This window comes from Zalophus californianus, chromosome 16, assembly GCF_009762305.2.
Source record: "Zalophus californianus isolate mZalCal1 chromosome 16, mZalCal1.pri.v2, whole genome shotgun sequence".
Classification (NCBI taxonomy): Eukaryota; Metazoa; Chordata; class Mammalia; order Carnivora; family Otariidae; genus Zalophus; species Zalophus californianus.
This window is the reverse complement of record NC_045610.1, coordinates 12507442-12531966: the sequence shown is the minus strand read 5'-3', so window position 1 is coordinate 12531966 and position 24525 is coordinate 12507442. Positions and strand designations below refer to the sequence as shown.

The 24525-nt window shown below is 49.6% G+C and overlaps 1 protein-coding gene across 8 annotated transcripts; it reads right to left on the bottom strand.

Moving 5' to 3' along the window:
- Nucleotides 1–315: 315 nt before the first annotated feature.
- On the bottom strand, nt 316–20391 carry FLCN (folliculin). 8 transcript variants are annotated; one of them, XM_027624967.1, is made up of 12 exons: nt 20271–20391; nt 15052–15324; nt 13618–13764; nt 12030–12251; nt 10631–10791; nt 9020–9111; nt 7222–7412; nt 5159–5272; nt 4215–4338; nt 2713–2844; nt 2503–2608; nt 316–1620 (listed from the first exon to the last, which is right to left on the bottom strand). In XM_027624967.1, the coding sequence occupies exons 2-12, from the start codon at nt 15298–15300 to the stop codon at nt 1419–1421; spliced, it is 1740 nt and encodes a 579-aa protein (XP_027480768.1). In that variant the 5' UTR covers nt 15301–15324; nt 20271–20391; the 3' UTR covers nt 316–1418. The 8 variants fall into 8 exon arrangements, 6 of the variants coding, with proteins under 6 accessions (XP_027480768.1, XP_027480767.1, XP_027480766.1 ...); XM_027624966.1 differs by lacking the exon at nt 20271–20391 and adding an exon at nt 19875–19977; XM_027624965.2 differs by lacking the exon at nt 20271–20391 and adding an exon at nt 19825–19881.
- Nucleotides 20392–24525: the final 4134 nt, after the last annotated feature.

The following is a 24525-nucleotide window of genomic DNA, read 5'->3' as shown; positions in this document are numbered from 1 at the left end:
CCATAGCTGTAGTCTAGGCTCCTTTTCACCCACCATAGCTCCCATATGGTATATGCAGCCCCATCCAGGAACACCTGCACACCTGCTGTGTGGCTGGGGGCAGGGGATGGGTAGTGCTGCTGTGCTCCGAGCTGAAATTGATCAAAAGTAACCACAATATACAGTCCAAGTCTTCTAGAATTTGCAAGCCTTTAACAGACCCCAGGGTTTCAAAACACTTCCATCATAGGTGTTATTTTAGCCATAATATTTTCTGTGACTGATCCCATGGAAATTCTAGGTTATCAAACCAACAAAACCTTGTAGTCAACAGTTTATAAAAATACATCTTTATTGTGTTTCAATGTTCCTGCATGATAGATACCTAGTCATATAAACTTAGTTTCCATGTTAAATATAAATTAAGCAAACACACCAAAAAAAAGTATAAACAAATCAGCAAATCTGCTGGAAAAATCCCTCCAAGCCATGAATCCTTATTAAAAGTGCATGCTGGGATGATGAAACTGTCTTAAATCACCATACTCTGAAAATTGTTACCTGTAGCCAAATCTAAATGTTTAAAGAAGCAATAAAGGGCAAAGTGACATGGAATAAAACCATGGTGGGTTTCTCAACTCCACATCCAGTGAGTTAGGCAAGTCAAATGGCTCCATCTGACATTTCAGCAAAGTATCATCTTTGTGTAAAAAAAAGGTCAGGGGCCTGTCCTCAAGCTACAGGGAAATGTCAAAGCAATCACAGGAGAGCATGGCCAGAAGACTCTGTAGTCACATGGTTCCAGAACATGAATCCCAAAGGGCTCAAAACTGAGGAAACATCTATTCCACCCCAAAAGCCATTCCCAGAGCTCAAAACCAGATTACTAACGATGACTAAGGATCAGCACATGTCCTGAAAATTCACAACCGTAGCAAAACATACAACATATATAAACATATATAAAACCTGGAAAAGTCTTGAGTATCAGAATAGAAAGGTTCAAACATGAACCTTGAGAGGTTTGTTATTGTGGCCAAAATACCCAAGTTGGGACTGACCTGACATGTTTTTCCTATAAATTTTGAGTCTAAATCCTTGAGAGACATAAGGTGCATGTCCTCCTCAGTCTTCTCTCACAGGGCGCTCAAACACAGGGGACCTACTGTCCCACGTCTCCCACGGCCCTCTTTAGGGCTAGAGCAATTCAAACAGCTTGTGGAATGGTGCCGAAAACTGTACCAGGTCCAAATCCCACACGGAGGGCAAGGTTCAGCCCCGAGGGTCTCCACTGCTTGCGAGGAAAAGAACTCCATGCCGGCAGGTCAGAAACAAAAGTGGTGTGAGAGTGCCGTCAGAGAGCCATCCTTGAGATCAGCGGCGGGGATGGTCATCACTTCTGTGAAGGCGAGCCCGGGCTCACGTTCCCACAAGTGGCGTCAATTACGAGGCTCTGAGGCTGTGGGGCTGCGGACCGTGGACATGAGGTGGGACTTGTAGGTTTTGCTCAGGCCCGTCATCCAGAACTTGAGCAGCTTGACATTGTCCTCTTCAGATGCTCCGAGGATACTCAGGAGCTTTTGCGTGTCCTCTTTGGGCCGACTGTCCACCTTGGTGAATTTGAAAAGGACCTTCACTTTGCTGAAGGAAACCAAAAACACAATGCTCAGACACCACAGCAAAATCACACCACGGTTCAGGGCCCGAGGCCTAACGGCTTCATGACCAGCACACAGAGTGGCAGCTCTCAGCTGCACACTCCAGGACCTCTCCCCGGCCCAGCAGTTCTAACCCTGCGTAGTGAGGCCGCTGCCTCAAAATGGGGGGAAAAGCCCATTTTCTTTTAAATTCATTAAAGTCATTTGTGGCTCCTTAGCTTCATTGTGTTATTGGAAATCAGGACAATGTCTAACTGAATTTGACAAAAAAATTACTAAGGGAAACTTACTAAGGAACTAACTAGTTAGCTTTAACGGAAAAGAAACATGTTACCTGGCTTTCGGATTTTTTTTTTTTTTTTAAAGATTTTATTTACTTGAGAGAGACAGAAAGAGAGAGGGAGCACGAGTGGGGAGGAGGGGATAAGGCAGAGGGAGAAGCAGGTCCCCGCTGAGCAGGGAGCCTGACTCGGGACTCAATCCCAGGACCCTGAGATTATGACCTGAGCTGAAGGAAGATGTTTAACCGGCTGAGCCCCCCAGATGCCCCTGGCTTTTTTTAAAGTTATTTAAGCAGCAAAAGTAACTGCTTCTCTTGGAGGCAGGTGTCACCGCCATCTCACAGAGGAGCATCGTGAGGACTAGGAGTGCCAACCTTGCTTAAGGTCACCCAGCTAAGAGACTAAATGGCAAAGATGCTATTTGAACCCATGCTCTTAATCTCTATTCTACCCCACTTCTCAGGGAGGCCACAACTTTATCTGAAAATAGCTCCTGGTTCTTGCCAGCAGAACGTAACCGCTACTGGCTGCCCAGCACCCCCGTGAGAAAGCAGACTCCAGGGGCCAACGCGAGGTGTGCTTACTTCATCCACTCTTCCTTAAGGCAGACGAGGCACTGGTCCACCACACCCACAGACAGATTCTGGTTGGTCAGAGCTGCTTCCATCTTATTCAGGATGGTGGGGCCAACTGGGAACAAGGGTGGGTTGTCAGCATGGGCGAGCGAGAGGCAGCCTCAGCGCTCTTCGCCCCACTCACCGTGGTGAAAGGGAGGCCGGCTCAGCAGCACCCACCTCGGTCCGCAGCTACAGGACTTCCGCTGGTCACAACAAACTCGTACTTGCTGAGGGACTGGTCATCCTCGCACCTGGCTGGGTGGAGGCTGGAGCGAGGAGCTGAATGGGCCTCCACGACGACAGCAAATTCTGCAGCAGCACAAAATGCACTGCGGTGGGAGGCGATCCTCTGCCCCCAGGGAGCCTGCTTCCCGCCGCCACCGCTCCTAAGTCATCTCGGATCTAAGAGCGGAAAGCCGCCTCCCTGACTAATGCTTGGCCACTGAAAACCTTCTGCGGTGTATCTGTTAGCAAAGTTAATGTGTTATATTCCAGTAACTACTAATTATGTATCTGAATTCACTTAATGCCAAACAGCCCTGTGACGATGGTCCCAATGTTAGTCCCATTTTATGACAGGGAAAGAGATTCAAAGAAGCTAAGTGGTTTGGCTCGAGGTCATACTGCCAGGAGTGGTTAAGAATTTCAAGCTCAGCGCTGTGAATTGTGCAAGACTGTTGAATCACAGATCTGTACTTCTGAAACAAATAACGCAACATATTTTAAGAAAAAAAAAAAGAAGAAGATAACAGAAGAGGAAGAAAAGGGGAGTATGTCAGAGGGGGAGACGAACCATGAGAGATGATGGACTCTGAAAAACAAACTGAGGGTTCTAGAGGGGAGGGGGTAGGGGGATGGGTTAGCCTGGTGATGGGTATTGAGGAGGGCACATTCTGCATGGAGCACTGGGTGTTATGAACAAACGATGAATCATGGAACAATGCACCAAAAACTAATGATGTAATATATGGTGATTAACATAACAATAAAAAATTAAAAAAAAAAAAAAAAAAGAATTTCAAGCTCATCTTTGAAAACAGGAGCCTGTGTTCCAAAAACAAGGTGCTGCCTCTCAGGGACTCGGGACCCAGCCTGCGAGGCTGAACGGAATGGCAGCTCAGGACTGCTGAGCACCAAATGCCCCGCTGATCGGGCTTCTGGCCATCTCTCAGGGTGCTCAGAGAGGCCACTGGCTTGCCCGTGGAGGCTGGGATTTCTACCCAAGCGGACTCCTGAGCTCCTCAAACCAAAGACAAGGATGCTGATTAGATTCCTGGCTCTCAGCCCAGAGGAGTGAGCCTGTCTGTGCTGAGGGCAGAGCCAGGCCCCACTGTACTAGTGAATGTCAAGGCTGGATTTAAGGCATAGACAAGAAAAGAGTTGCCTCCTGAATCTTGTTGGCATAACAGCATGACAAACCTCTGACATCCGTCTGTGTTGTTTCCACTCCCATGACTGTAACCTGCCCTCCACCAAGAACCACGCCCAGCAAGCCACCCTCACTCTGAGGCTGTCCTGTCCAACCCTCACCCATTTTAAAGCCACTGGGAAAGCTGGTCCTCCTGCTTTTGAGCAGGCAGTATCCCCACAGGCAGTATCCTCGGATCCACAGCTAAGATGCAGTTCCACTTCTGAGCCCTGAGGTTCAGGACCTTGGCTCAGAGAGGAGAGGGATGTACCTGAGGCCAGCACGTGGGAGGGGATCTGCACGTGTGGGCTGAGCCCCAGGAAGTTGCAGCGGTAGGCCTCCTCATACTGGTTGCTGTAAGGGATGATGCGGACACAGCCCACTGGCAGCATCGTCTAGAGAGGACACAGTGACTCGGATCTGATGCTCGCTGGAACATGCCCTGCCCGTCGCCATCACCCACCCGCCACGTGCCCTCCGCAGTCAGGTCTAAAGCCTCTCTCCTCCCAGAAGGCGTTCCTGGTCACTTGGCCCCACTGGGGTGTCTCCTGCATGGCCCCAACTCCTAATCCAGCAATCAGTCATACAGGATTTGTGCTACCTCTTGTTTTGTGGTATTAATCTTCCTATTATTCTTTGACTTCTCAGATGTTTGTCTCTCTTCCCTCACTCCACAAAGAGATTATAAGCTTTTGGAGAGATTCTGTCACATTCATTTTGTGCCCTCACAGGCCTAGGCAGATATTAGGCATGAACAAGGTTTCTGAGGACTTAAATATCATCAGCCAGACCTGGGCCTTGGCACCCACTACACCTCTGAGGTGCAGACAGCAAGGTAGACCCGCATCTCACCTGACTCATCAGGAATGTTCTGTGCACAGGGACATGTGATGACTCAAACCTGCTTCTAAGGCAGCTATGAACCATGCCAATGGCTTCTTAGAGGGATCCGGGGGTTGGGGGTAGGGTAGTTAGTTATCACTCTATCAAGATAGCACAGACTCCTTCCACTGGAAATAACAACCATCGATGACTGCCATTTTCAACAGTGGAGAAAAAGCACCGATCTCAGATTCAGGCATGAACCTTTGGACCGAGCCATCCCTGAATCCTAACATTAACACCCACGGTCAGGATTTAAAAAACAAAACAAAACAAAAAACCTAGGCAAACACTGACCCACTATAAAACACTTACAAGAAGAGCTACTCTTACCCGAAGAACTTCAAAAGCTGACTGGACAAGGTCTGCGTCTCTACTTTTCCAGATCACTTGGTTCCCCATGAGAACGTGCCAGGCCAACATGCGAAAGGACGGGGCACCCAGGACCTGAAAAATACAATTCAGTGCTTTCTGCCCTGAATTTTCTTTTGTGCAACCAAAATTATTTGTGTGTTCTCTGTAGAGTGAAGGAAGATGGGTCGAAGAGAGGGAAGGGCAGGCTGACTTGCCCGTGGTCAGGAGGAGGCAGGTGGAGAGGCCTCTGGATGAGCACCTGGAAGCCCGATCCCAAAACCCTGGCACACTGTAAGATCTTTGCCCCAATTTTATTTTTAAAAACTTGAAGCAGAAGGGGCGCCTGGTGGCTCAGTCGTTAAGCAACGGCCTTCGGCTTGGGTCACAATCCCAGGGTCCTGGGATTGAGCCCCACATCGGGCTCCCCGCTCGGCCAGGAACCTGCTTCTCCCTCTCCCACTGCCCCTGCTTGTGTTCCCTCTATAGCCGTCTCTCTCTCTCTGTCAAATAAATAAATAAAATCTTAAAAAAAAAAAAAAAAACAAATTTGAAGGAGAAAATGTGTTAGCTATTTGCAACATTCACTTTCTCTCTCTATATATACCATTTTGCCGAATCACTTCAAAGTAAGGGACAGGCAGCATGACACTTCAGGACCCAGGAAGGACAAGGGCTCTCCTACAGAACCCCAGTACACACCACCCCCAGAAACACCACACAGATGTGCCATCAACCCAGTATGCGCAGCCCCAAATCTCTAACAATGTCCTTGATAGCTGTTTTCTTTCAATCCAGGAGTCCCTTAAGGATCAAAGACTATTTCATTTATTCTGCTGTCTACCCCGTTTTATGTCAGAACAGTCCCTCTGTCCACCGGACTCTTTATAACTTCTCTGACACTGGAGTTTTTGGGGAGTTCAGTCTGTCATCCTACGACTTATAAAATGGCTTTTTTAAAAAAAGGGGGAGGCCAGAAATATTACGTTTTGCAAAACTCCTACAGCTTCAAAATACCCCCACCTCCCCTGGGATTGAAGATTCCTTCTAACTTTAATCCACGTAAGCAACCGACAAGGATGATTTTAGCCACATACACGATTTTGGTGGGTGAATGTTCCTTTCAGAAGCCCCACGGAGCATCTGCCGTTAAATCAGTCTTTACTCCATTTTTCGAAACAGAAATAACTATCTTTTGTTAAAACTCATGTTCATTGTAAACGTAATCACAGAAAAAACATAAAAAGGGACTGCCCTTGTAATCCTGTCGTCTCTTCTTCCTGTCCAACCAAACAGAACCATGGTCAACACTGTTGTGTGAGACTTGTCTCCAGCACGCATGTATATAAACACACATACCACCCTGTACAATATGTTGGATGCTCTCCTCTCTGTATTTAAAGACATTCCATTGTTTGGGTGCAATTCCTATGGTTGGACATCCAGATTCCTTCCAATTTTCTGCAAGAAGGGCCAGAATTTGCACTTTGCAAAGCATCTAAGGCCGCACACAAACCAACAGTGCCACGAACGCATTTCCTTTAAAAGGTTCCAGCATGACAAGATCAGAGGACCACGAGAAACCAACCATGCAGGGCTTTCCGTATAAAAGACACCTATGGGGCGCCTGGGTGGCTCAGTTGGTTAAGCGACTGCCTTTGGCTCAGGTCATGATCCTGGAGTCCCGGGATCGAGTCCCACATCGGGCTCCCTGCTCAGCAGGGAGTCTGCTTCTCCCTCTGACCCTCCTCCCTCTCACGCTCTCTGTCTCTCATTCTCTCTCTCGCAAATAAATAAAATCTTAAAAAAAAAAAAAGACACCTATGTCATCGCTAAAAGGGGAGCACTGCGCCTGTGGCCGAGATACCCCACACAGCCCCAGCTGTCTTTGGCCAGCCATCGAGGTTTTTTGGTTACTCCTAACCAATCAATCCCCACTGGGTCTGAACATCATGGGCCTAAAGGACAAAGTGTACTGGATGAGAAGGAGGGGACTGGGCTCTTCTCCATGGTTTCTGAATGGGGGTCTACCCTCTGCCACCTACCTGCCTCATGTGCCGAAGGGACTTAAAGACAGACAACTTTCGGGGCTGCCAGTTGCCACAGTCTGAGAGCAAGGAAGAATCTGTTGGGCACTTGGTCAGCTCCCGCCCCTCTGCACCCTCTGGCAAGACAGGGGCTTTCTCCTCCTCTTCAGCCTCGGAGTTGTCCCAGCTTTCGGATTCTTCTTCCAAGTCTGCAAGAGGGACAACAAAGACATTTATGAAACATGCCTTCATTCCCTGGATGCGACAGCATTGGGGTGTCCACTTTAGCCCAAGGCATTCCTGATTTCTGGTTTGGGCCAGTATCTATACCACTTGTCCTCGGAGCCTTCCCGGCGGGAAGCAGGGAGGGCTCAGTCTGTGTACTTATTTACTTAGCTCAAAGCCTCACACTACACTATGAAGCAGGCACCCACGAGACTATGAGCTGTTCGTGGTCGTGGGATAATTCAAAGCAACGACGAGAATGAGGGTAGCTCGTTCACTTCCCACTTCCCACTCAGGCACTATTCTAAAGGTTTCCACACATGATTTCACTGCCTCCTTTCAACCGTCCTGAGGTCAGTACTACGCTCCCCATTTTACAGAAAAAGAAATATTTGTTATTTCCATTAATCTCTGTGACGACCATCACAAATAAGGACATCTCCACTCCATAATCCAAGTGAGATCCACAGGGAAGAGGTCTTGTCTCGTCACAGAACGTGCGAGAGGAGCAGAGCCGGGATCTGAAGCCAGGTCTGTCCAAATCCAAAGTGTGCGCTCTGGACTAAAATACAGTCTAACACATGACAGAGAGCCCTGCATGCCTGCATGTCTCTTTCCTAAAAGCTTTGATGTACTTGGCTCTCTCTAAATACTCTCACCAGCAGACTACCCTTGCCATCTTCACTAGCCTAGAAATTTGAAATCACAATAATAAATGGTTCTAGGGTCCGCTGATCCGCGAGGGCGTGAAGGTAGACCGCAAAGGTTTTGTCTTTCGGAGCATACTCTGCCCTTGCTGAAACTCTACTCCCTCTCTCCCACTCAGGAAAGCATGCTGGAATCCAAGTGCGTGCAAAGTCACCTGACTACAGGAATAACCTTGAAACAGCTTCAATTTATTAAGGCCAATTATCTGCACCCTGAAGCACATCAAGTGTTATTCGTAACACACCGCACACAACATACATCTCAAGTCTGGTTTACCCAACCCCAAAGTTGAGGCTGCTGATCTAGGTCACCAAGATTCAAATCATCTCCGAAGGAGCAGCTCAGCCAGGACTGAGACCAGAGGTTCCTGGGCTGGTACACGCCGCAGCAGAATGCTCTGGGAAGTTACTTAAAACACAGGATCCTGAGCCCCAGATGTGGAGCTCTGATCAAAAACCTGGGGAGGACTACCCAGATATTGGTAAGGCCTGGGAACCACCCTTGATGGAAAACCCTGGGTCCACCTGAAGCCTGACATTTTATTGTTCAAGTGTCTAGAGAGGGCAAGCACCTGGGGATCATACAACAGGGACAAGAAAACCTTCCATCAGTCCATCTTCCCCACAGCCTAACAGCCCTCAATGGCAGACTTTCCCAGGCTGCCCAGGGTGGTAGATTCCTTCATGTGACTGTCAAGAAAAAGGAGACAGGAAACCACAGTAAAAACACTAAGGCTAAAGGGCGAGCTCTTACAGATGCTCCTCCTGGGTTATTGACCCTAGGGTCCCCTTCAACGGGATGGAGGGCCGGGGGGGGGTGCTGTGAGATGGGCCCCAACAGCCGCTGCAGGCAGAGGTGTCCAGCACAAGCACTCCCAGCTCACCTGCAAGCTTCTCCATCTGGACCAAGGTGTCCTCAGTGGGCGCGCCCTCCAGGAGCTTCTCAGTCAGCCGGCTGCCACACGCCTTCAGGAGCCTGGAGAGCAAAGCACCACCTATGATGTCTTCTTGCCACAATGAAAATGGAACCTGAAGCCTATCAAGCCTTTTGATCTACTAGTTCACAGAAAACATGGGCATAGAAGATCATGTTGCACACACCACAAAGTCACAATCAGCCAAATCCAAAAGGAGTATTCTAGAGGACAAATGACCCAGGTCCCCCAACAAAAGGCATGGAAAAATCTGTGGCAGAGGCATCGGACAAACTGTTCTAGACTAAGAACAGAACAAGGTGCATGCTGTGCAGTGATCTGATCCCATTTCAAAAATCAATCCTGAACAAGAAAACCGGAAAACTGAACACGGATTGGGCTGGATGATGCTAAGGAATTTGTCAATTTTGTTGGATATGGTTTTATGTTTGAAATGATACAACTAAGATCTGCTTTAAAAAAAACATTTCAGGGGGCGCCTGGGTGGCTCAGTTGGTTAAGTGTCTGCCTTCAGCTCAGGTCATGATCCCAGGGTCCTGGGATCGAGCCCCACATCGGGCTCCCTGCTCCGCGGGAGGCCTGCTTCTCCCTCCCCCACTCCCCCGCTTGTGTTCCCTCTCTCGCCGTGTCTGTCTCTGTCAAATAAATAAATAAATAAATAAAAATAAAAAAATATTTTAGAAAAAAGGGAGGGGACAGAAAAAGCAGTAAAATGTTGGCAACTGCGACAGCCGGATGATGAGGTTGTACTGCTCGTTCTACAGTGGGTCTGTCTGAAAATCTCTCCTAGATGATTTTCTGTAGGCCACATGAAACAGAGACTTTCTCTGTTGTTCGCAGGTCCTCGGGAGCTACCCTCGAAGATCTTTGTTCCAGGTGCGCACCTCCTCTGCACCCGGACGTGATTTAGGAAACGAGGCCCCAGACTTGTAGCCACGGCTCCTCAGGGATGAGGATTTGGGGGCTGTCTTTGGGAGAGGTACGTCTTGCAATGAAAGGAACAGAAACAATCTGAGGCCAGAAGACAGACTGTGGTGATATTCAGAAGATGGAGGCAATCCTTTCCTACTGACCAGGCAGGTCTGAGCGCCCCAGCACATTCCTAATAGACAGCCTGTGCTGGAAGGGCCCCCGGCAGCCCGCACCCAGCTGCCAGAGGACTGCAAACCTCGGACTGCTGCAGCCCTGACTGATGAACCCCTGAGCAGCCCAGCCAGAACTGTCCAGGCCAGCCACTCCCAAATTCCTGACCCACAGAGCTGTGTGACATAAAGCTCTGTGGTCGGAGACAAAAAACGGAGATCACTGCTCTTGGCGTGGGAGCATCATCTTAAACATATGGGGAAGTGAGGGCCCCCTCAGTCTGTTTTCCATATGCCCGGGGGGAAGATGCCTAGAGTAAAAGGGGGACGCAGGTCCCCGCCTGCCAACAAGTACACGGCACAGAGGCACCCGGGAAAGTCAGCCAAAGACGGTTTCCCCAGATTCATGCGGCACCCAACCAACACACCGTGACTGCTCTCACTCTAACAGTCGCTGAAAGACTGCAAACGTGGTTACCAAGCAAAGGAGGTGTGAAGGCATGCCCACAAGTTGTCATCGCTTGTCAAGGATGTCAACGAACGAGCCGCATTGCCGTTGCGTTGATGCAGGAAGGGTGTGAAGGCCGTGTTCATCCTCTGGGCGCGCTGCGGGCAGCCAAACTGCTCTGTCTCAAATACCTGAAATGCAAAGGGAACGGGCGGCCTTTGAGCAAAACAGAAGCAGCCGAGCAGCCCAGAGGCAGCTCATTCACAGCCAACTTCCTGGGTCCACTCCAGAAGACGCTGTCCCAATCTGGCCACAGAAAAGTGCCACCGGTCTCCTCATCCCAAACAGAATGGTTTCTGCCCTCACAGCTTGAGTAGAAGCTACCTGAGAAAGAGGAATCGGTTTAAGAATTTCTCCTGTACCCTCTCCCACAACCAACTCATTAGGCACCCGATGGGCACTCAGGTGGTATACGTGCGTGCGTGCTCATCACTGCTGTTCTTCACACCCTTCCAGGCTCCTGCCCCCCGTCCCAGCACATGGAGGCTTTCAGTGAGAGACCTGGTGCGGCTGGGACATGTGCCCTGTTCTGGCATGGAGGTGAGAGAGGAACGAGGCCCTCCAGCACCGTCTACGGCCTCTCGCAGGGAAATCGGCAACGTTCCGACACGGATGTTGCTCCAGCTGCCAGGCCGACTACGATGAGTAGATCCTCCCATCCCTGCAACGGACCCAGAACACGACCGACAACAAAACACTGTGGGACGCCAGGTGGCTCGGTCGTTGGGCATCAGGCTCTTGGTTTTTGGCTCAGGTCACGAGCTCAGGGTCATGGCATCAAGCCCTGTGTCAGGCTCCACGCTGAGCATGGAGGCTGCTTGGGATTCTCTCTCCCCCGTCCCTCTGCTCCCACCCCGCTCTCTCTCCAAACAAAAAACAAAACGAAAAAACTCCCCCAAAACCCAAAACAAAACATAAAAAACAAACAAAAAACCCAAACAAAACAAAACAAAAACCCCCCAAATCGTGTGGCTTTAAGCCGCTGAGGTTTGAGGCCTGTCTGTCACCACAGCACAACCAGGCCTATCCTGAGGCGCGATGCCATAGCTAGGGGTCTACACCGGTGCTGGTCTATGACCCGATGCACGGCCAGGCTTCCAAGTGAAGGCCAGAGGGAGCTCAGACACCAGGGCATATGAGCGCGGTAAAGAGGCCGAGCCGAATGACCACTGGGACAACAGTGGACTCGAGAGAGGCCCGTGAAGCAAGCAGGACTGATGGCCACAGCCGACTCTGAAGTCGAAGACCACGATTCGGACAGAGCAATGGCCGCCAAGACCTAGAGACAGTAAAGCCACCTGCGCTCTGACCCCCGTCAGCGCCAAGCTCCTCCCCGACTGCCACCCACTCTCCCTGTATGTGGGGTCACCTTGAGTGCCTTGCCCTGCAGTTCGTCAATGATCCCTCGGATCTTCCCAAGCAGGAAGGGCCAGGAGTTGATGAGGTAAATCCGGTCCATCATGATGGCGATGATGCTGTACCAGCGCTGGAAGCCCCTGGCCAGGCTGTCTTTGATGAAGAAAGTGTGGCTGAACACGAAACCATGCTGCTCGTCCCCAAAGAAGATAGGGCCTTCCCGGCCAGGGCAGACCTGCGAAAATCAACACTGTGCCTACTGCGGTGACACAGTCAAATCCTCCTTCTCCACTTTACCTTTCTGTACTAATTAACTACCACTAATTATGGGAAGAGACGGAAAGGTGGCCACAAGAGAGGAAAACAGCTTTCATCTGCTACTGGGATCAAACTTTCTAAAGGTAAACATTTATTACCATGGATTGCAAGGGCCAGTCAAGTAGGTTCATGACTTTTTTTCTACCCCGAGCCATAAATAACTCCTGTTCAAATACTGTATCTATTCCAGACTCAAATTTGCCAACATCACTCATTTGGAATACACTGGAGAAGGGCAGAGCAGTCACTGTAGGGTCCATACAATAAAATCTGCACACTTCGTTCACAGGACAGATGTTAGGTCTCCCTCATGACACATTCACTCTTACTTTACACACAATTCTATCAGGCACAATCATCTGCTTCTAGCAGATCAGGGGCAGGAAATAAATTTTAAAAAATCTTAAAAAGAAAAAAAAAGATTAGCAGCAGGAAATCAAAATTAGTAGTAGGAAATCAAACAGAGGGAACCAGCTGAAGGTAGGCACACTGCAACCATAAGTTAAAACTGAGAGGGGGGCTCAGTGTGTCTCATCAAGTGGGTACAGAGAAGGGAAGTTTTATAACTGATTTATGAATTCTTCGTGACAGATAAAGACATAAGAACTAAGGACACCTGCATGGCACAGTTGGTTGGGCAGGCAACTCTTGGTTTCAGCTCAGGTCATGATCTCAGGGTTGTGAGGTCGAGCCCTACATCAGGCTTGGCGCTCAGCGTGGAGTCTGCTTGAGATTCTCTCTCCCTCTCCCCTCCCACTCATGTGTGCACACGCGCGCACTTTCTCTGTCTAAAATAAATAAATAAATCTCAAAGACCAGAAAACCAAAAAACCTAACAGCTAAGACCTGAATTCAACAACAGGAGCCAGGTAGTTTAGGAACAAACTGATTCACCTTTTGGGAAGTGAGAGCACATGGCAACCATTTAGGCTTACAACAATGATTGAGACAATAAAAAAAGTGATGTTTGGTAGGGTGAACCACATAACCTAGAAATAATTAATATCTTAGAAATATGTTCACCAAGAATGGACACATAACGAAAGTCTGGTGCCTGAAATGATAAGCTAGCAACCATTCAGAATACTGGAGTCCAAACTAACTTATTCTGGAGTTCGAGAGAACTGGGGCTGCTCCGTGCTCCCTGCTCACTGATCCCCCTGTCCTCTTCATGAAGGACTGACCTCTGTCTTCCTTTCTGTAACCAGTAGTGAACTTGTTCGGGGCATCTGGGAGTGTGTGTGATACTCCCACAGAGTCCCCTCCAGGGTCACGGTGCTCACCTCACAGCTCAGGCTCCGCACACAGGCCTGGCGGACAATGCTGAAGAGCTGGGGGTGGTTGGGGTGCTGGTGACTGACATATTTAATCGAGGTCTCTTTATCATGGCTGATATACCCGGGATGTCCGGCAGCGAGGGACCGGCAGCCCTGCCACGGAGAAGGAGAAGAAAGCCAATTAGTCAGGAAGCAGGCAACAAACTTTCTTATGCACACCTGAACGAGAAAACCCAATCTATTTTCCTATAAAAATAACAGGCTTCTAGAGTTACACTTCTCTGAAGATCTCCATGTTTCCCGAATAGGAAAACCAGGACACGGAGATCACAAAGATCGTCAAAGACTACGAATACGAGATCTAATCTGCTGAGCACTTATGTAGCAGGTATTACAAAGAGCTCTGCATGCGCTGTCTCACTTAGCCCACAGCGCAACCTTGTGAGATAATTATAATGAGAAGCCTCACTTTGCGGGAGGCAAGGCTGAGTGAGGCCCGGGGCTGCAAAGTGGCTCACACGTGAGTGTGACTAGCCTCTGTCCTTGGTCCTGACACAACCACTTCGCAGGGGCCTCAGGAGGCTGCCCGACTTCCCTTCTGGTGCGGCACCCTGAGAACACAAGCTCAGAGCCTGTGCTCGGGAGTGGACCGGGCTGGTGCCCGGCTGCTGCCCCTCAGGAGCCACCACCACACGAGCACCGAGGCCTCGCATCCCAGGGGCTATCCCGCCTGGAGGCCGCACAGGACGCTACTGCGGCCAGCCCGTCCCCGTGGCAACGCCAGCTCAATGACTCTCTCTGTCCAGCACCCTTCCCTTCCCTCCTCTCCTGCACAGCTGTCAGACTTGTTCCCAGCAGCAAGGCTCTCCCCACAGGGGCTTCCAGCAGAAAAAGATGAGTCTTGCGCCTGCCGTCTGCTTCTCAGCACACCCAAACTACTGCGGCTGGGTTCCTGCTCACCCTGCAGTGGCAGGGCTCACACCACTGCTGATTTCAGGTCCCGACCTGGGTCTGTCACACAAAGCAGCAGCCGGTTGAGGGAACTTAAACTTCATTCCCTAGAGCTCACACAACGACACCAAAAGTAAGAGCCAGGCCCCCGGGAAGAGGAAACCTTGCACAACACTGGACTGAGGGAAGTGGAGCCAAGGACGGGCCAGGGTGCAGATGCGAGCATGCAGAGGGAAGGGCTGAAAAGCAAACGTCTACTGTCAACTGCGTCAACTATCAATGTTGGCACAGGGTGGGTGGAAAAAGCTAAAGCTGGGATCAAGGGAAAGAACTAAAGGGACACAGAAAGAAGCGATCACATTCCACAGGGGCCTATAAAGAATGGTCTGCACACCTTCCTGGGCGGTCACATCCACTGCGTAGTCCAACAGGGTCTCCCGCCCACCCAGTCCAAAAAGAAACGTGTCCAACACCCTGAGAGACACTTACCTCGCACATGTCCGACTTTTTGGGCCCCGGGCTGCTGGACTCTGCGCTGGCCCCTTCCGCTGGACTGTGAGCGCGGATCCGACTGCTCATCTGAATGCCACCCTCCTCCTCCTCGGCCTGTTCGCCCTGGCCGGGGCTGTCCCCATTCCCAGCCCCTTGAGGAAGCGGGGCATGCAGAACTTCTGTGCAAAAGAGAGTGCGGGGGCCGTGGAGCTCACAGAAGTGACAGAGAGCGACAATGGCATTCATGGTGTCCTGGAGACAGCAGGAGGCCTGCGTGGGGGAGGAGAGGAAACACCATCAGCCAGCCAGCCTCTGCCGGCACAACAGAGCCCGCCTGCTGCTCTGGAGCGCATCAGCAGGCTTCCCAGCCAGCAAGGCAGGTCACCCAGGCAGCCAGCCAGCCAGCGGGCCCGGCATCAGGTGCGGGGAAAACTCGGCAGACAGAACATGGTCCCTGCCTACAAGGAGTTGCAATGGAGGAGGGAGAGTGTAATTCAAGGATCACAGGGAAAACACTTCAGTCAGAGCTGTGACAGGGCTAGGAGGTGGTCAGCCCAGAGACGAACACGAGTGCGAGGGACAGTGTGGCAAATACGACACAGATCAAGGCCACAGGGGTCTGGGGGACACTCATTTATTCTATCAACAGCTGCTGTGGTGGGTGACATGCTGCTGCCCTCACGGAGCTTACCTTCTGGGGGGGACGGACAAACTGCTCTCCTATGGTGACAGCTTTGGGAAGAAAAGTATGGCAGGTGTGGGGCAGAGACTCACTGGAGGAGGAGGGATGTGATTTTGGGCACAGGGACTCTCTGAGTGGGGGCTGAAGGGAGGAAGGGAGCCATGGGGCCAAGGAGGGGGCATGACAAGGGGTCTACAGAGTTGGGGGACGAGGGCAGAAGACCAGATGGAGGTGGATTTTAGGGACCCTTCCAGGCCACAGTGAAGGCTGACTTTCTTCAGACTGGAGAGTCTCTGATAGGTTCTGATGAAAAATATGGTAAATCTGAGTAGTGGACAGTGGCCAGGATTCAACCCTTCTCTTTTGGGGACCCTCTCCCCCATTATGGAGCCAAAGAAGGTACGATATTCTCTGTCCTCATCGCCCCACATGGGTGTGACCAAGGCTTGACCAGTCAGAGGCACCTGCCCAGGAAGCCAAACCCAGCGTGAACACGCGTGGGGGCCAGGGAGCGAGTCCCGGGCGACGGCATCCTCAAAACCCTGCGTGGTCTGTCTGTCACTGCGTCCTCCCAGCAGCTTCCCTTCTCCAGCCTGCTCGCTAACTCTGCCACCCACCCGGCATCTTGCAGACAACCTCTCAGCTGACACGACTACCACTGCTCCTGTCCTTGTACCTAAGGGGTTGGCGCTCAAGTGACAGTGGGAATGGCAGAGGCCAACATAAAACAGACAACTCAAGACAAAGTCAGCTGGGCTGATGTGAGTCAGGCATGGGGATGAGATGGGGACTTGCGGGTGCCCGGCAGGTAGGGAGAGCCGGGGCCCAAGACATTCCTAGAGGGAGGTGGGCAGCGGAGAAAGAGTTGAAGAGACAGCAGGACATTTAGCTGGAAAACTCTGAGTTCCGTGGAGATTCTGGACCGCAGAAGCAGAGGGGGCTGGGTGGAGGATGAAGGTCCGGGACACTCCAAAGACCTCTGCTTGACTCACCATCCTCATCATTCACTTCTTCCTTGCATGTCCCTGTTGACAGGTCTCCCAAACCAGCCCCCCAGAGCAGCTGCTCACTTCCATCGCATCACTCTCTCCCGTCCTCTGCTTTATTTTAGTTCTCCTGGAAACTGCACTGTTTGTGTTTCCCCCGCATGAATATTCCCTAAGGTGGGGATGGGGGCCTTAGCCACAACAGTTCCTGACACACACTGCAGGCGCCACATTAAAGTTCTGGACAGATGAGTGGATTTAGCAGGTGCCCATGGAGAGAGGACAGCTGGTACCACAGAAAGCAGAGAGCTCATCGAGGATATCTATGGGCAGGAAAGGTTCAAGCGCACAAGCATGGGGAACACCGGAGTCTGAGAGCCTAGTGTCATGAGACCCAAGTGAGCCAAATTCATTTTATTTTTAAAGATTTAATCAAATAAACCAAATTTAAATAGAGGTTCCACCAGGCTCACTCCGGTGAGATCAAGGAAAATGATGGTCTAAGCATCGGTTGTGGAAGAGGAATGAGGTGACTGACAATGGAGTGAGAATCCCAGAGGAAGAAGCATTGAGACCCAAAGGCAGAGGCTTTAACCCTGGAGAAAGAGGCCACGTCTTCCTTTGAGAGGCATAAAAGAGAAATAAGGCTCCTTCCAGCGAAACATCCGCGTGAAAGCAGCACTTGGCTAAGGTTCACCCCATATACTGTAGAGCATCCACACGAACCTTTACACTCGGCAAAATCACACGTGCACCCTCCCGCCTACACAAGAGCACACAAGGCCACTTCCAAATGAGTCGGGCAGGGCAACGGCGGCCATACTGCAGGTCTAAGGCCTGACGTTTTCTAGGTGAAGGGAAAAAAAAAAAGCGGATTCTAAGAGCAACGCACTTGGTGACACACATAAAACCATCAAGCAGCATCTGGACGGCTTAGCAGGCCCCTTGCCTTTTGAGCAGTAGCTGATGCCAAGCTGGTGCTGCAGCCAAACTTTGAGCTGAACTTTCGCACCCCTACAGCGTTATTTCATAAAGGATTTCTTTAAATATAAATACGTTTACGTCTTTTAAAAATACGAAACACTTACAAATATAAGGTCCTCATCCTTCCTACTCTGGTTACAAGAGGACTGTCTTGGCAGCACCCACACCATGCCAATTTAACCCTTCAGACCTTAGGCCTTCAAGTTTCTCTCCTCCTCGAATGGGAAGGATAGACCAGAGGTGATGTTGCTAAGCTACTTCCCGGCATCCGTGGCCAACGTAGGACACTTAATTATTAATAGTTTTTTTGTTTTGTTTAGTTTAAAGAAAAGCAGTCCCGATCAGGAGTACCACAGCCCCAGGCAACTAGCGGAAGATGGGGAGGTACCACTTAACTCCAAAGTCACACAGAAAAAAGCCTGTCTCCAGCCTTTACCTGCCAGGTGATGTCAAGTATCTTACTCAGAACTACCCTTAGGCTGAGAAACAAGAGGCCAATGGGCACCTCTCAGGTTAACCACAACTTGTGCAGTCAGAATTCTGAGGAGCAGGAGGTCAGTTCTCTATTCATTCCGACTTCCAATCTGTACCAGATGTTTACCGAAGAAAATAAACTGGCTTGAGTATGCCTAACAGTTCTTTCCTTCCTTCCAACGAGCTTTTCGGAATCCAAGGAAGCAGCAGAAATCTGCTATCACTTCAACTTTATACTCAAAGCAAGATCCAAATACCCCGAAGGCGTAGGGCCCTTTTCTGAGGTGCTGGCCGGGCCCTGGGTCTGTTTCACTCTCACTTCCTGTGTGAGGCTCAAAGAACACTTTGCAAATAAATAAGAGTATCATAATGGCTCTTAACCAGTAGCCAGCATCAGAATTCCCTGCAGCTTCTTTACCTAGTCTTCTTTGGGGGTCGGGGGGGGGGGGGGGAGTCTCATTAGGTCAGCAGCTGGATCCCAGCAAGTCCAAGGTGAAACGTTCCACAGGGGATGACTTCCAACTCAACCCATTCACACCGTGGTGCCTCTATTATTTCTACCAACTTCACCTGGATTTCTGTTTACAAAGCTCCCTGATGACACTAGAAGGGCAAACACGGTCAGGTGCCACTATTTCTCAATCTCTTCGTAACCACGTTGATAATCCAATGCCTCCAGACCCTGGCTGGACACCGTGGGTGGTGCCAGGTGTCCGAGGGCTGGAGAAGCAGCACCTCCTTTCAGCCAACTCCTTCCTTTTTCCCTGCCTCCATCGGCGGCTGCTGATCACCCAGAACACCTCAATCCACAATGCGCCAGTCTTTGGGTAAGTATTTTTTTCCAGGTGATAAGGTTGCGTCCAACAATACCCAGAAAACAGGAGGGAAATGTTGTCTTCTACCCACCCTGGGGAACACCGATCTGGGCCTATCACTTCGTCAGAGTGCCCGCCTCAGAATGCCAGCCTGGGAGAAAAACAATCATGACACACACCCTCTTCCCTAAACCAGGGGTAAGGCAAAACGTGCGTGGCAGGGAAGGCCAAGAGTGCAGTGTCCTGGCAACAGTAAAGGAGAAAAGAATCAACGACCATGACGGGGTCTGAACCCATGTCACGGTCCTCATTCCTTTACCGTCCGCGGATCAGCGACCCCCCCCCCACCCCCCGCCACATCTCAGGTTCTCGCCACCCCTTCCACGCTGGCCCCTAACCTCCCCGATCACCAACACCGCGCACCAACTCGAAGCGCACTGGTGCCGCACAGCTATACCCCGAAGGCTGTCAGGCTTCTCCAAGGCCCTCGGGCCCCCAGCGGCTCCCGCCCGCCGCCACCACCCGTCCCTTCCTAAGCCCTCCTCCCGGAAGCCAGGCTCCCCTCAACCTCCAGGAAGCAGCCCGACAGCCCGGGTTCCAACGACCTGGACAAGCCAGGGGGCCGCTCCGGGACGCGCTCCCGCACGGGCACCGACCCCCGGGGGCGCGGCGGAGACGAATTCCCACCGGCCGGGAGAGCTCCGAGCCCGGCTCCGGCGCTCGGGCCGCGGCGCACCTGACAGCGTCTCCCTCGCAGGACCCGCCCTGGGCCCCCTCTTCGAGCCCAAGCCCCGCCGGGACGCCCGCCTGGCCTCGCGAGCCCCCGCACCTCCCGTCCCGCGGGGGAACCTCAGCTCGGGTCCCGGAAGCCTCACTCACCCGGGGCCGCGGCTGCTGCTGCTGCGGCGCCGAGCCCAAGGCGCGTGACTCGGCCGGGACGTACCATTCGCCCACCGCGCGGGGGGGGGCGTGGGCTGGCCGAGCGCACCTGTGCACCGTGAAGCGAGCGGGGCCTCGCCCAGCCCGCACACGCGAGAAGACCGCGCGAGCTCGGCAACTCCGAACTCTGGCGGGGAACCTGAAGCGGCTGCCCGACACCTGCCTCTTCCGCCGCCCGACTTCCGCGCCTCCCCCCACCGAGAAGTACGGAATGGTTCCAGCCTCACCGGCAGGGCTAGTGAAAGAAACCATTTCAAAGAGGAATGGGGGGGAATACTTAAAATTAAAAAAAAAAAAAACGTTTAAGAAAGAGATTTGAGGGAAAATATAGCCAACCTAGTACTCCCGGTCCACACCGAAGAGAGAAAGAAATAGAACGTCTCGACATTATAAAGAGCGGGGCAGTGGCTTATGGTGTCACCGTTGGCTTTGATTAAACTGCCGATGGCACCCGTCTTCTGTGGGACGTGCGGGCAGGGGGCCGGGAGGGGGCCGTCACGTGATGTGGGGCAACCGCGCGTCGCGGTTGGGAGGCTAGGTCGGCGACTGGAGGTGGGGTGCGGCGGAGTGCGCATGTGCGTGATGCACTGGCCTACCCGAACGATAATACGTCCACGGTTTTTAAAAAATATTAGTCAATTGTTAAATAATATATATATTTAACACTTGGGCGCCTGTTAGTCCGTCTGTCTGCCTAAAGATTAATTGTGAAGCCCTCAGTGCGTGATGTGATGTGGGCCTTTAGAGGGAAGAACCAGAGGGACTCGCATCACACCCTGGACCACGGGAAACTCGTTGGAGCTGCGAGACGGTGCTGCCACCTTGTGTCGGGTCGGACCAAAGACCGCTGACCTCCGCAGTGGGCGCTTCACCTCGGAGTCCTGGTTCGTATGGCTCCCGCAGGGGGTGTCCGGAGGGTGGTTGTCGTCGAGTGTTGGGGGAAAAGCCTCAACCATTAGGAAGGAGAAGTCGCTGGTTGTATTATTTCTTTAAAATCACCGCGATCACTTCTTTCTTTGAAATTCTGCATTACACTGAAGAGAGGAAAGAATGAAATTGCAATTTGTTTTCTGTCTTTAGTGGCGTGATAAAAGCTTAAGGAGTGTGGGAGTTATGAGGTTAGGCCTTGCCTTTGTATGTTTACTTAGTCTTACCAATCCAATTCCTCATGATATTGGACAGCACAAACATAATATATTGTCTCGTAAGTCACAAGATAATTTTTGAAGCAAACAACAACAGAAAACCCGCGACGATGTACTGATTTGGAATTCTGTTTTTTATTTTCGCCGCCAACAATTCAGATACTTGAATTTTACTCAGTTTGCAAAATTCTTTGAAAGCTTTAATGGAAAGGTGCAAGCCTCCTTGTGTGGCTGTGCCTTTACAATTTCTAAGAGAAAACATCATTTCAACATTTGTCAAATGAACAGGATTCACCCTGAAAATGACCACAGCAGCAATGCCAAATACAAATCTGCTTAATTGACTTCCACACTAAGTAATTTACAAAACTTTCCAAAAATTTCAATAACCATGACTATTTTCACTTCACAGTGAAAGGAGATGAATATGTATTTTTTAAAATCTGCTTGCATATTCTACGGTTTCAATCAAGAAGCCAGGAAGATGTTTTTTGTTTCGTTTTGTTTCCCTTTTTCTTTTCCCATTTTGTTTCTTTTCTTTTGTAAGCTTTTTCCCCCATTTTTCTCTTACTGGTAGCTGTTCTTGAAACTAACATTGGTTAGACAGGTTTTACGCCAAGAAAAAAAATATTTGTTCCTGTCTTGTAACTGATGTGAGGAATTAATGTCCTCAGTTTCTTAGTGGAGGGCACAACCTTATTTCCATGATGATAGGCTAATGAAGGTCCCAAGTGGAAGACGGTTTATTCAACCACTGTGATTTTCAATACAACTCCATGTGCATTTAACTACAGCCGGACTCCATCTATGACATAAAATACCCTCTCCAGCACCACTGGCTTCAGCCACCTCCTCTTCTGGAGGTGTTTCTCAAACCTATAAATAATCTGTTTAAAAGTAACAACTACATGCCAATTCCTTGCCTCAGTGAATTGAGCCAAAGGTTAATTACACTGGTTTCTCACACAGTATAAACCTTCAAGGACATTGAATGACAGACATCTTAGAAGTCAGAAAATGTGGCCCACATCATCAGTGAGGAAGCAAAACCGGCAAAAATGCCAGTTATTAACATATAAATATAATAATGCAATTTCAACCAAATGAAATACCATGCTAAACTCAAAGCTTGTATCCTGTAATAAGAATTTTATGAAAAGTTACCAAAAGCATTGTATGTACCACACTGCCTGGCATTTATAGTCCAGAACATGTTTTTTCCACCAGTGAAATGGGCCCAATCAGAATTAAAGATTGCCTGATGCTTTTCTGACTTCCTACTGCTAACCAAGAGATTTGATTGACTAGGTATTGACAGCTCATCATTCAGACGGACGGAATGCTTCAGGGACACCAGTTGCCAAGACCATGGAGCCAAGTCAAGTCTCCTTAGAAAATTCCTCAGAGAGGTTTTGAGGTGTATCTTTACCAACGTGCGGTCTTACATAGCTGGAATACAGATGGGCTTTATCTCTGAGTCAAACCACCATGTCCCTACATCAGTTTTCAGTTTCAGGAGGGAGAGGTATTTTCATTTGTGAGCAATTGGATCTAATATATTTAATCACATCTCATTATTTTAAGGGAACTACAGTAGATTCCTGGTTATAAAAATAATAATCTAAGCTTTCCTTTCTTCCATCATCCAAAATAACATGTGTTTTCTGATGTGTTTAAGTTTGGGGGTCTTTCCGGCTGCTGAAAGATAGCAAATAGTGGGTTCAGGAGGTAGATCTCATGCACAACCTCTAAGTCGGTTTGAAGTTTCAGGTTATTAGACAATTAACTCTGCATATAAGGTGTCCAGCTAGTTGCAAGGACTATTAGTAGTTTAATATTTTCTCTTAAAGAAAAGCCCCTGGTGGGGTGCCTGGCTGGCTCAGTTAGTAGAGCATGTGACTCTTGATCTTGGGGTCATGAATTCAAGCCCTATGTTGGGTGTGGAGCCTACTTTAAAAAAAAAAAAAAGACAAATAAAAAAGCTTCTAGTGTTAATTTAGTTTTTGTTTTGTTTTGTTTTGTTTTTAAATCATAGCACGTTCAGAAAGCTTTTAAAAATTAGCCCTCTCCTCCCAGTTAGAATTCAACTGAAAGGCTTTGGTGTTTTAATTTAATACTAGTTGCTTGTTAAATATTAAATACCAAGTGCTTTCTTCACATCTAATAATAAACTTTATCACGTCATTATGGATTCAGGCTTGTCAAATGCCTTTTACAATTAGCAGAAGTTCTCTTGGTCTCAACTTTTGATTTTAGGAAAGGATGCAGATAGGATTTTTTTCTTTGTTTACCAACATTAATTCAACTGCCTATAAAGGGTACCACTGATTTTTCCTTTTCACAATAATCTGATTTACCCAGACATTTATTTTCTCTGGGCCTTTTGCAACTGCTCAGACTTATGTACAAATAATGTTTTCTTCTACAAATTGGTTACCATTTCAAGTTGCACCCCAGAAACTTAGCACTTAGAAAGCCCAAACAGCATCTTTGAAAAGCAAGCGGGGCGGGGGGGGGGGGGGGAGAGAATTAGAATACAACTGACCGTTGGCATAACTTGAGGGAACTTGAACAAGGTAGGTCCACAATGAACACCAACAGTTCAGCACCTAAAAACGCAAGACTTAGGTTTCCCCTCTGCCAAATTGTTTGTTAGAAAAGTATTTGTCCCTGATTAGATTACCAGGCATCACTCTCTTATTAAGGCACCTTTTAGAGTACTGTTCTATCACCTAGCATTGTTTAGGATTTTAATTTACTAAACAAAGGAGGTGCCATCCATACAAGGCAGAAAAATCCCACAAATCTCACTGCTTTATTGCCCATTGGTACCATTCTTGGGCTCAGAAAACATCTCCTACATTTCAAAAACATGCAACCAGGTATTTCTTTAAATAATACCTTATACTAATATATCCCAAATTGGAGATCATTCGGATCAAGCATACGCATTTAAGAAAGTCTATATAAAAAGTTAAACCTAGTCTCTTTGGGTGGTTTACTTGGTACCAGTAGAAATAGAAACAAATACAGGGGCGCCTGGGTGGCTCAGTCGTTAAGCGTCTGCCTTCGGCTCAGGTCATGATCCCAGGGTCCTGGGATCGAGCCCCGCATCGGGCTCCCTGCTTGGCGGGAGGTCTGCTTCTCCCTCTCCCACTCCCCCTGCTTGTGTTCCCTCTCTCGCTGTGTCTCTGTCAGATAAATAAAATCTTAAAAAAAAAAAAAGAAACATAAATACATAAGGCACGTACCGACATCTGAGGGCAATTGTCCTCATTAATCCAGAGTACTTATTAACATTTAATATTACCGTGAAAAGATGGACTTGTAAAGTCCTCAGAAAACTGGTAGGTCCGCTAATGAACACCAACCGAAGGCTACATCCCTGGACCTCAGAAACTGCCTTAATTCCCTGGGCGCAAACTCACCATGTTCTGGTGCCATCA

Coding starts and splice junctions, on each gene's coding strand:
- FLCN (XM_027624961.1), bottom strand. CDS start 17,646: ATGCTGCTTGATGGTTTTATGTGTGTCACCAAGTGCGTTGCTCTTAGA. Junction 5,273..7,221: donor CCCTTCGGCACATGAGGCAG/GTAGGTGGCAGA, acceptor TGTATTTTTCAG/GTCCTGGGTGCCCCGTCCTT. Junction 4,339..5,158: donor CAGCTTTTGAAGTTCTTCGG/GTAAGAGTAGCT, acceptor TGTCCTCTCTAG/ACGATGCTGCCAGTGGGCTG.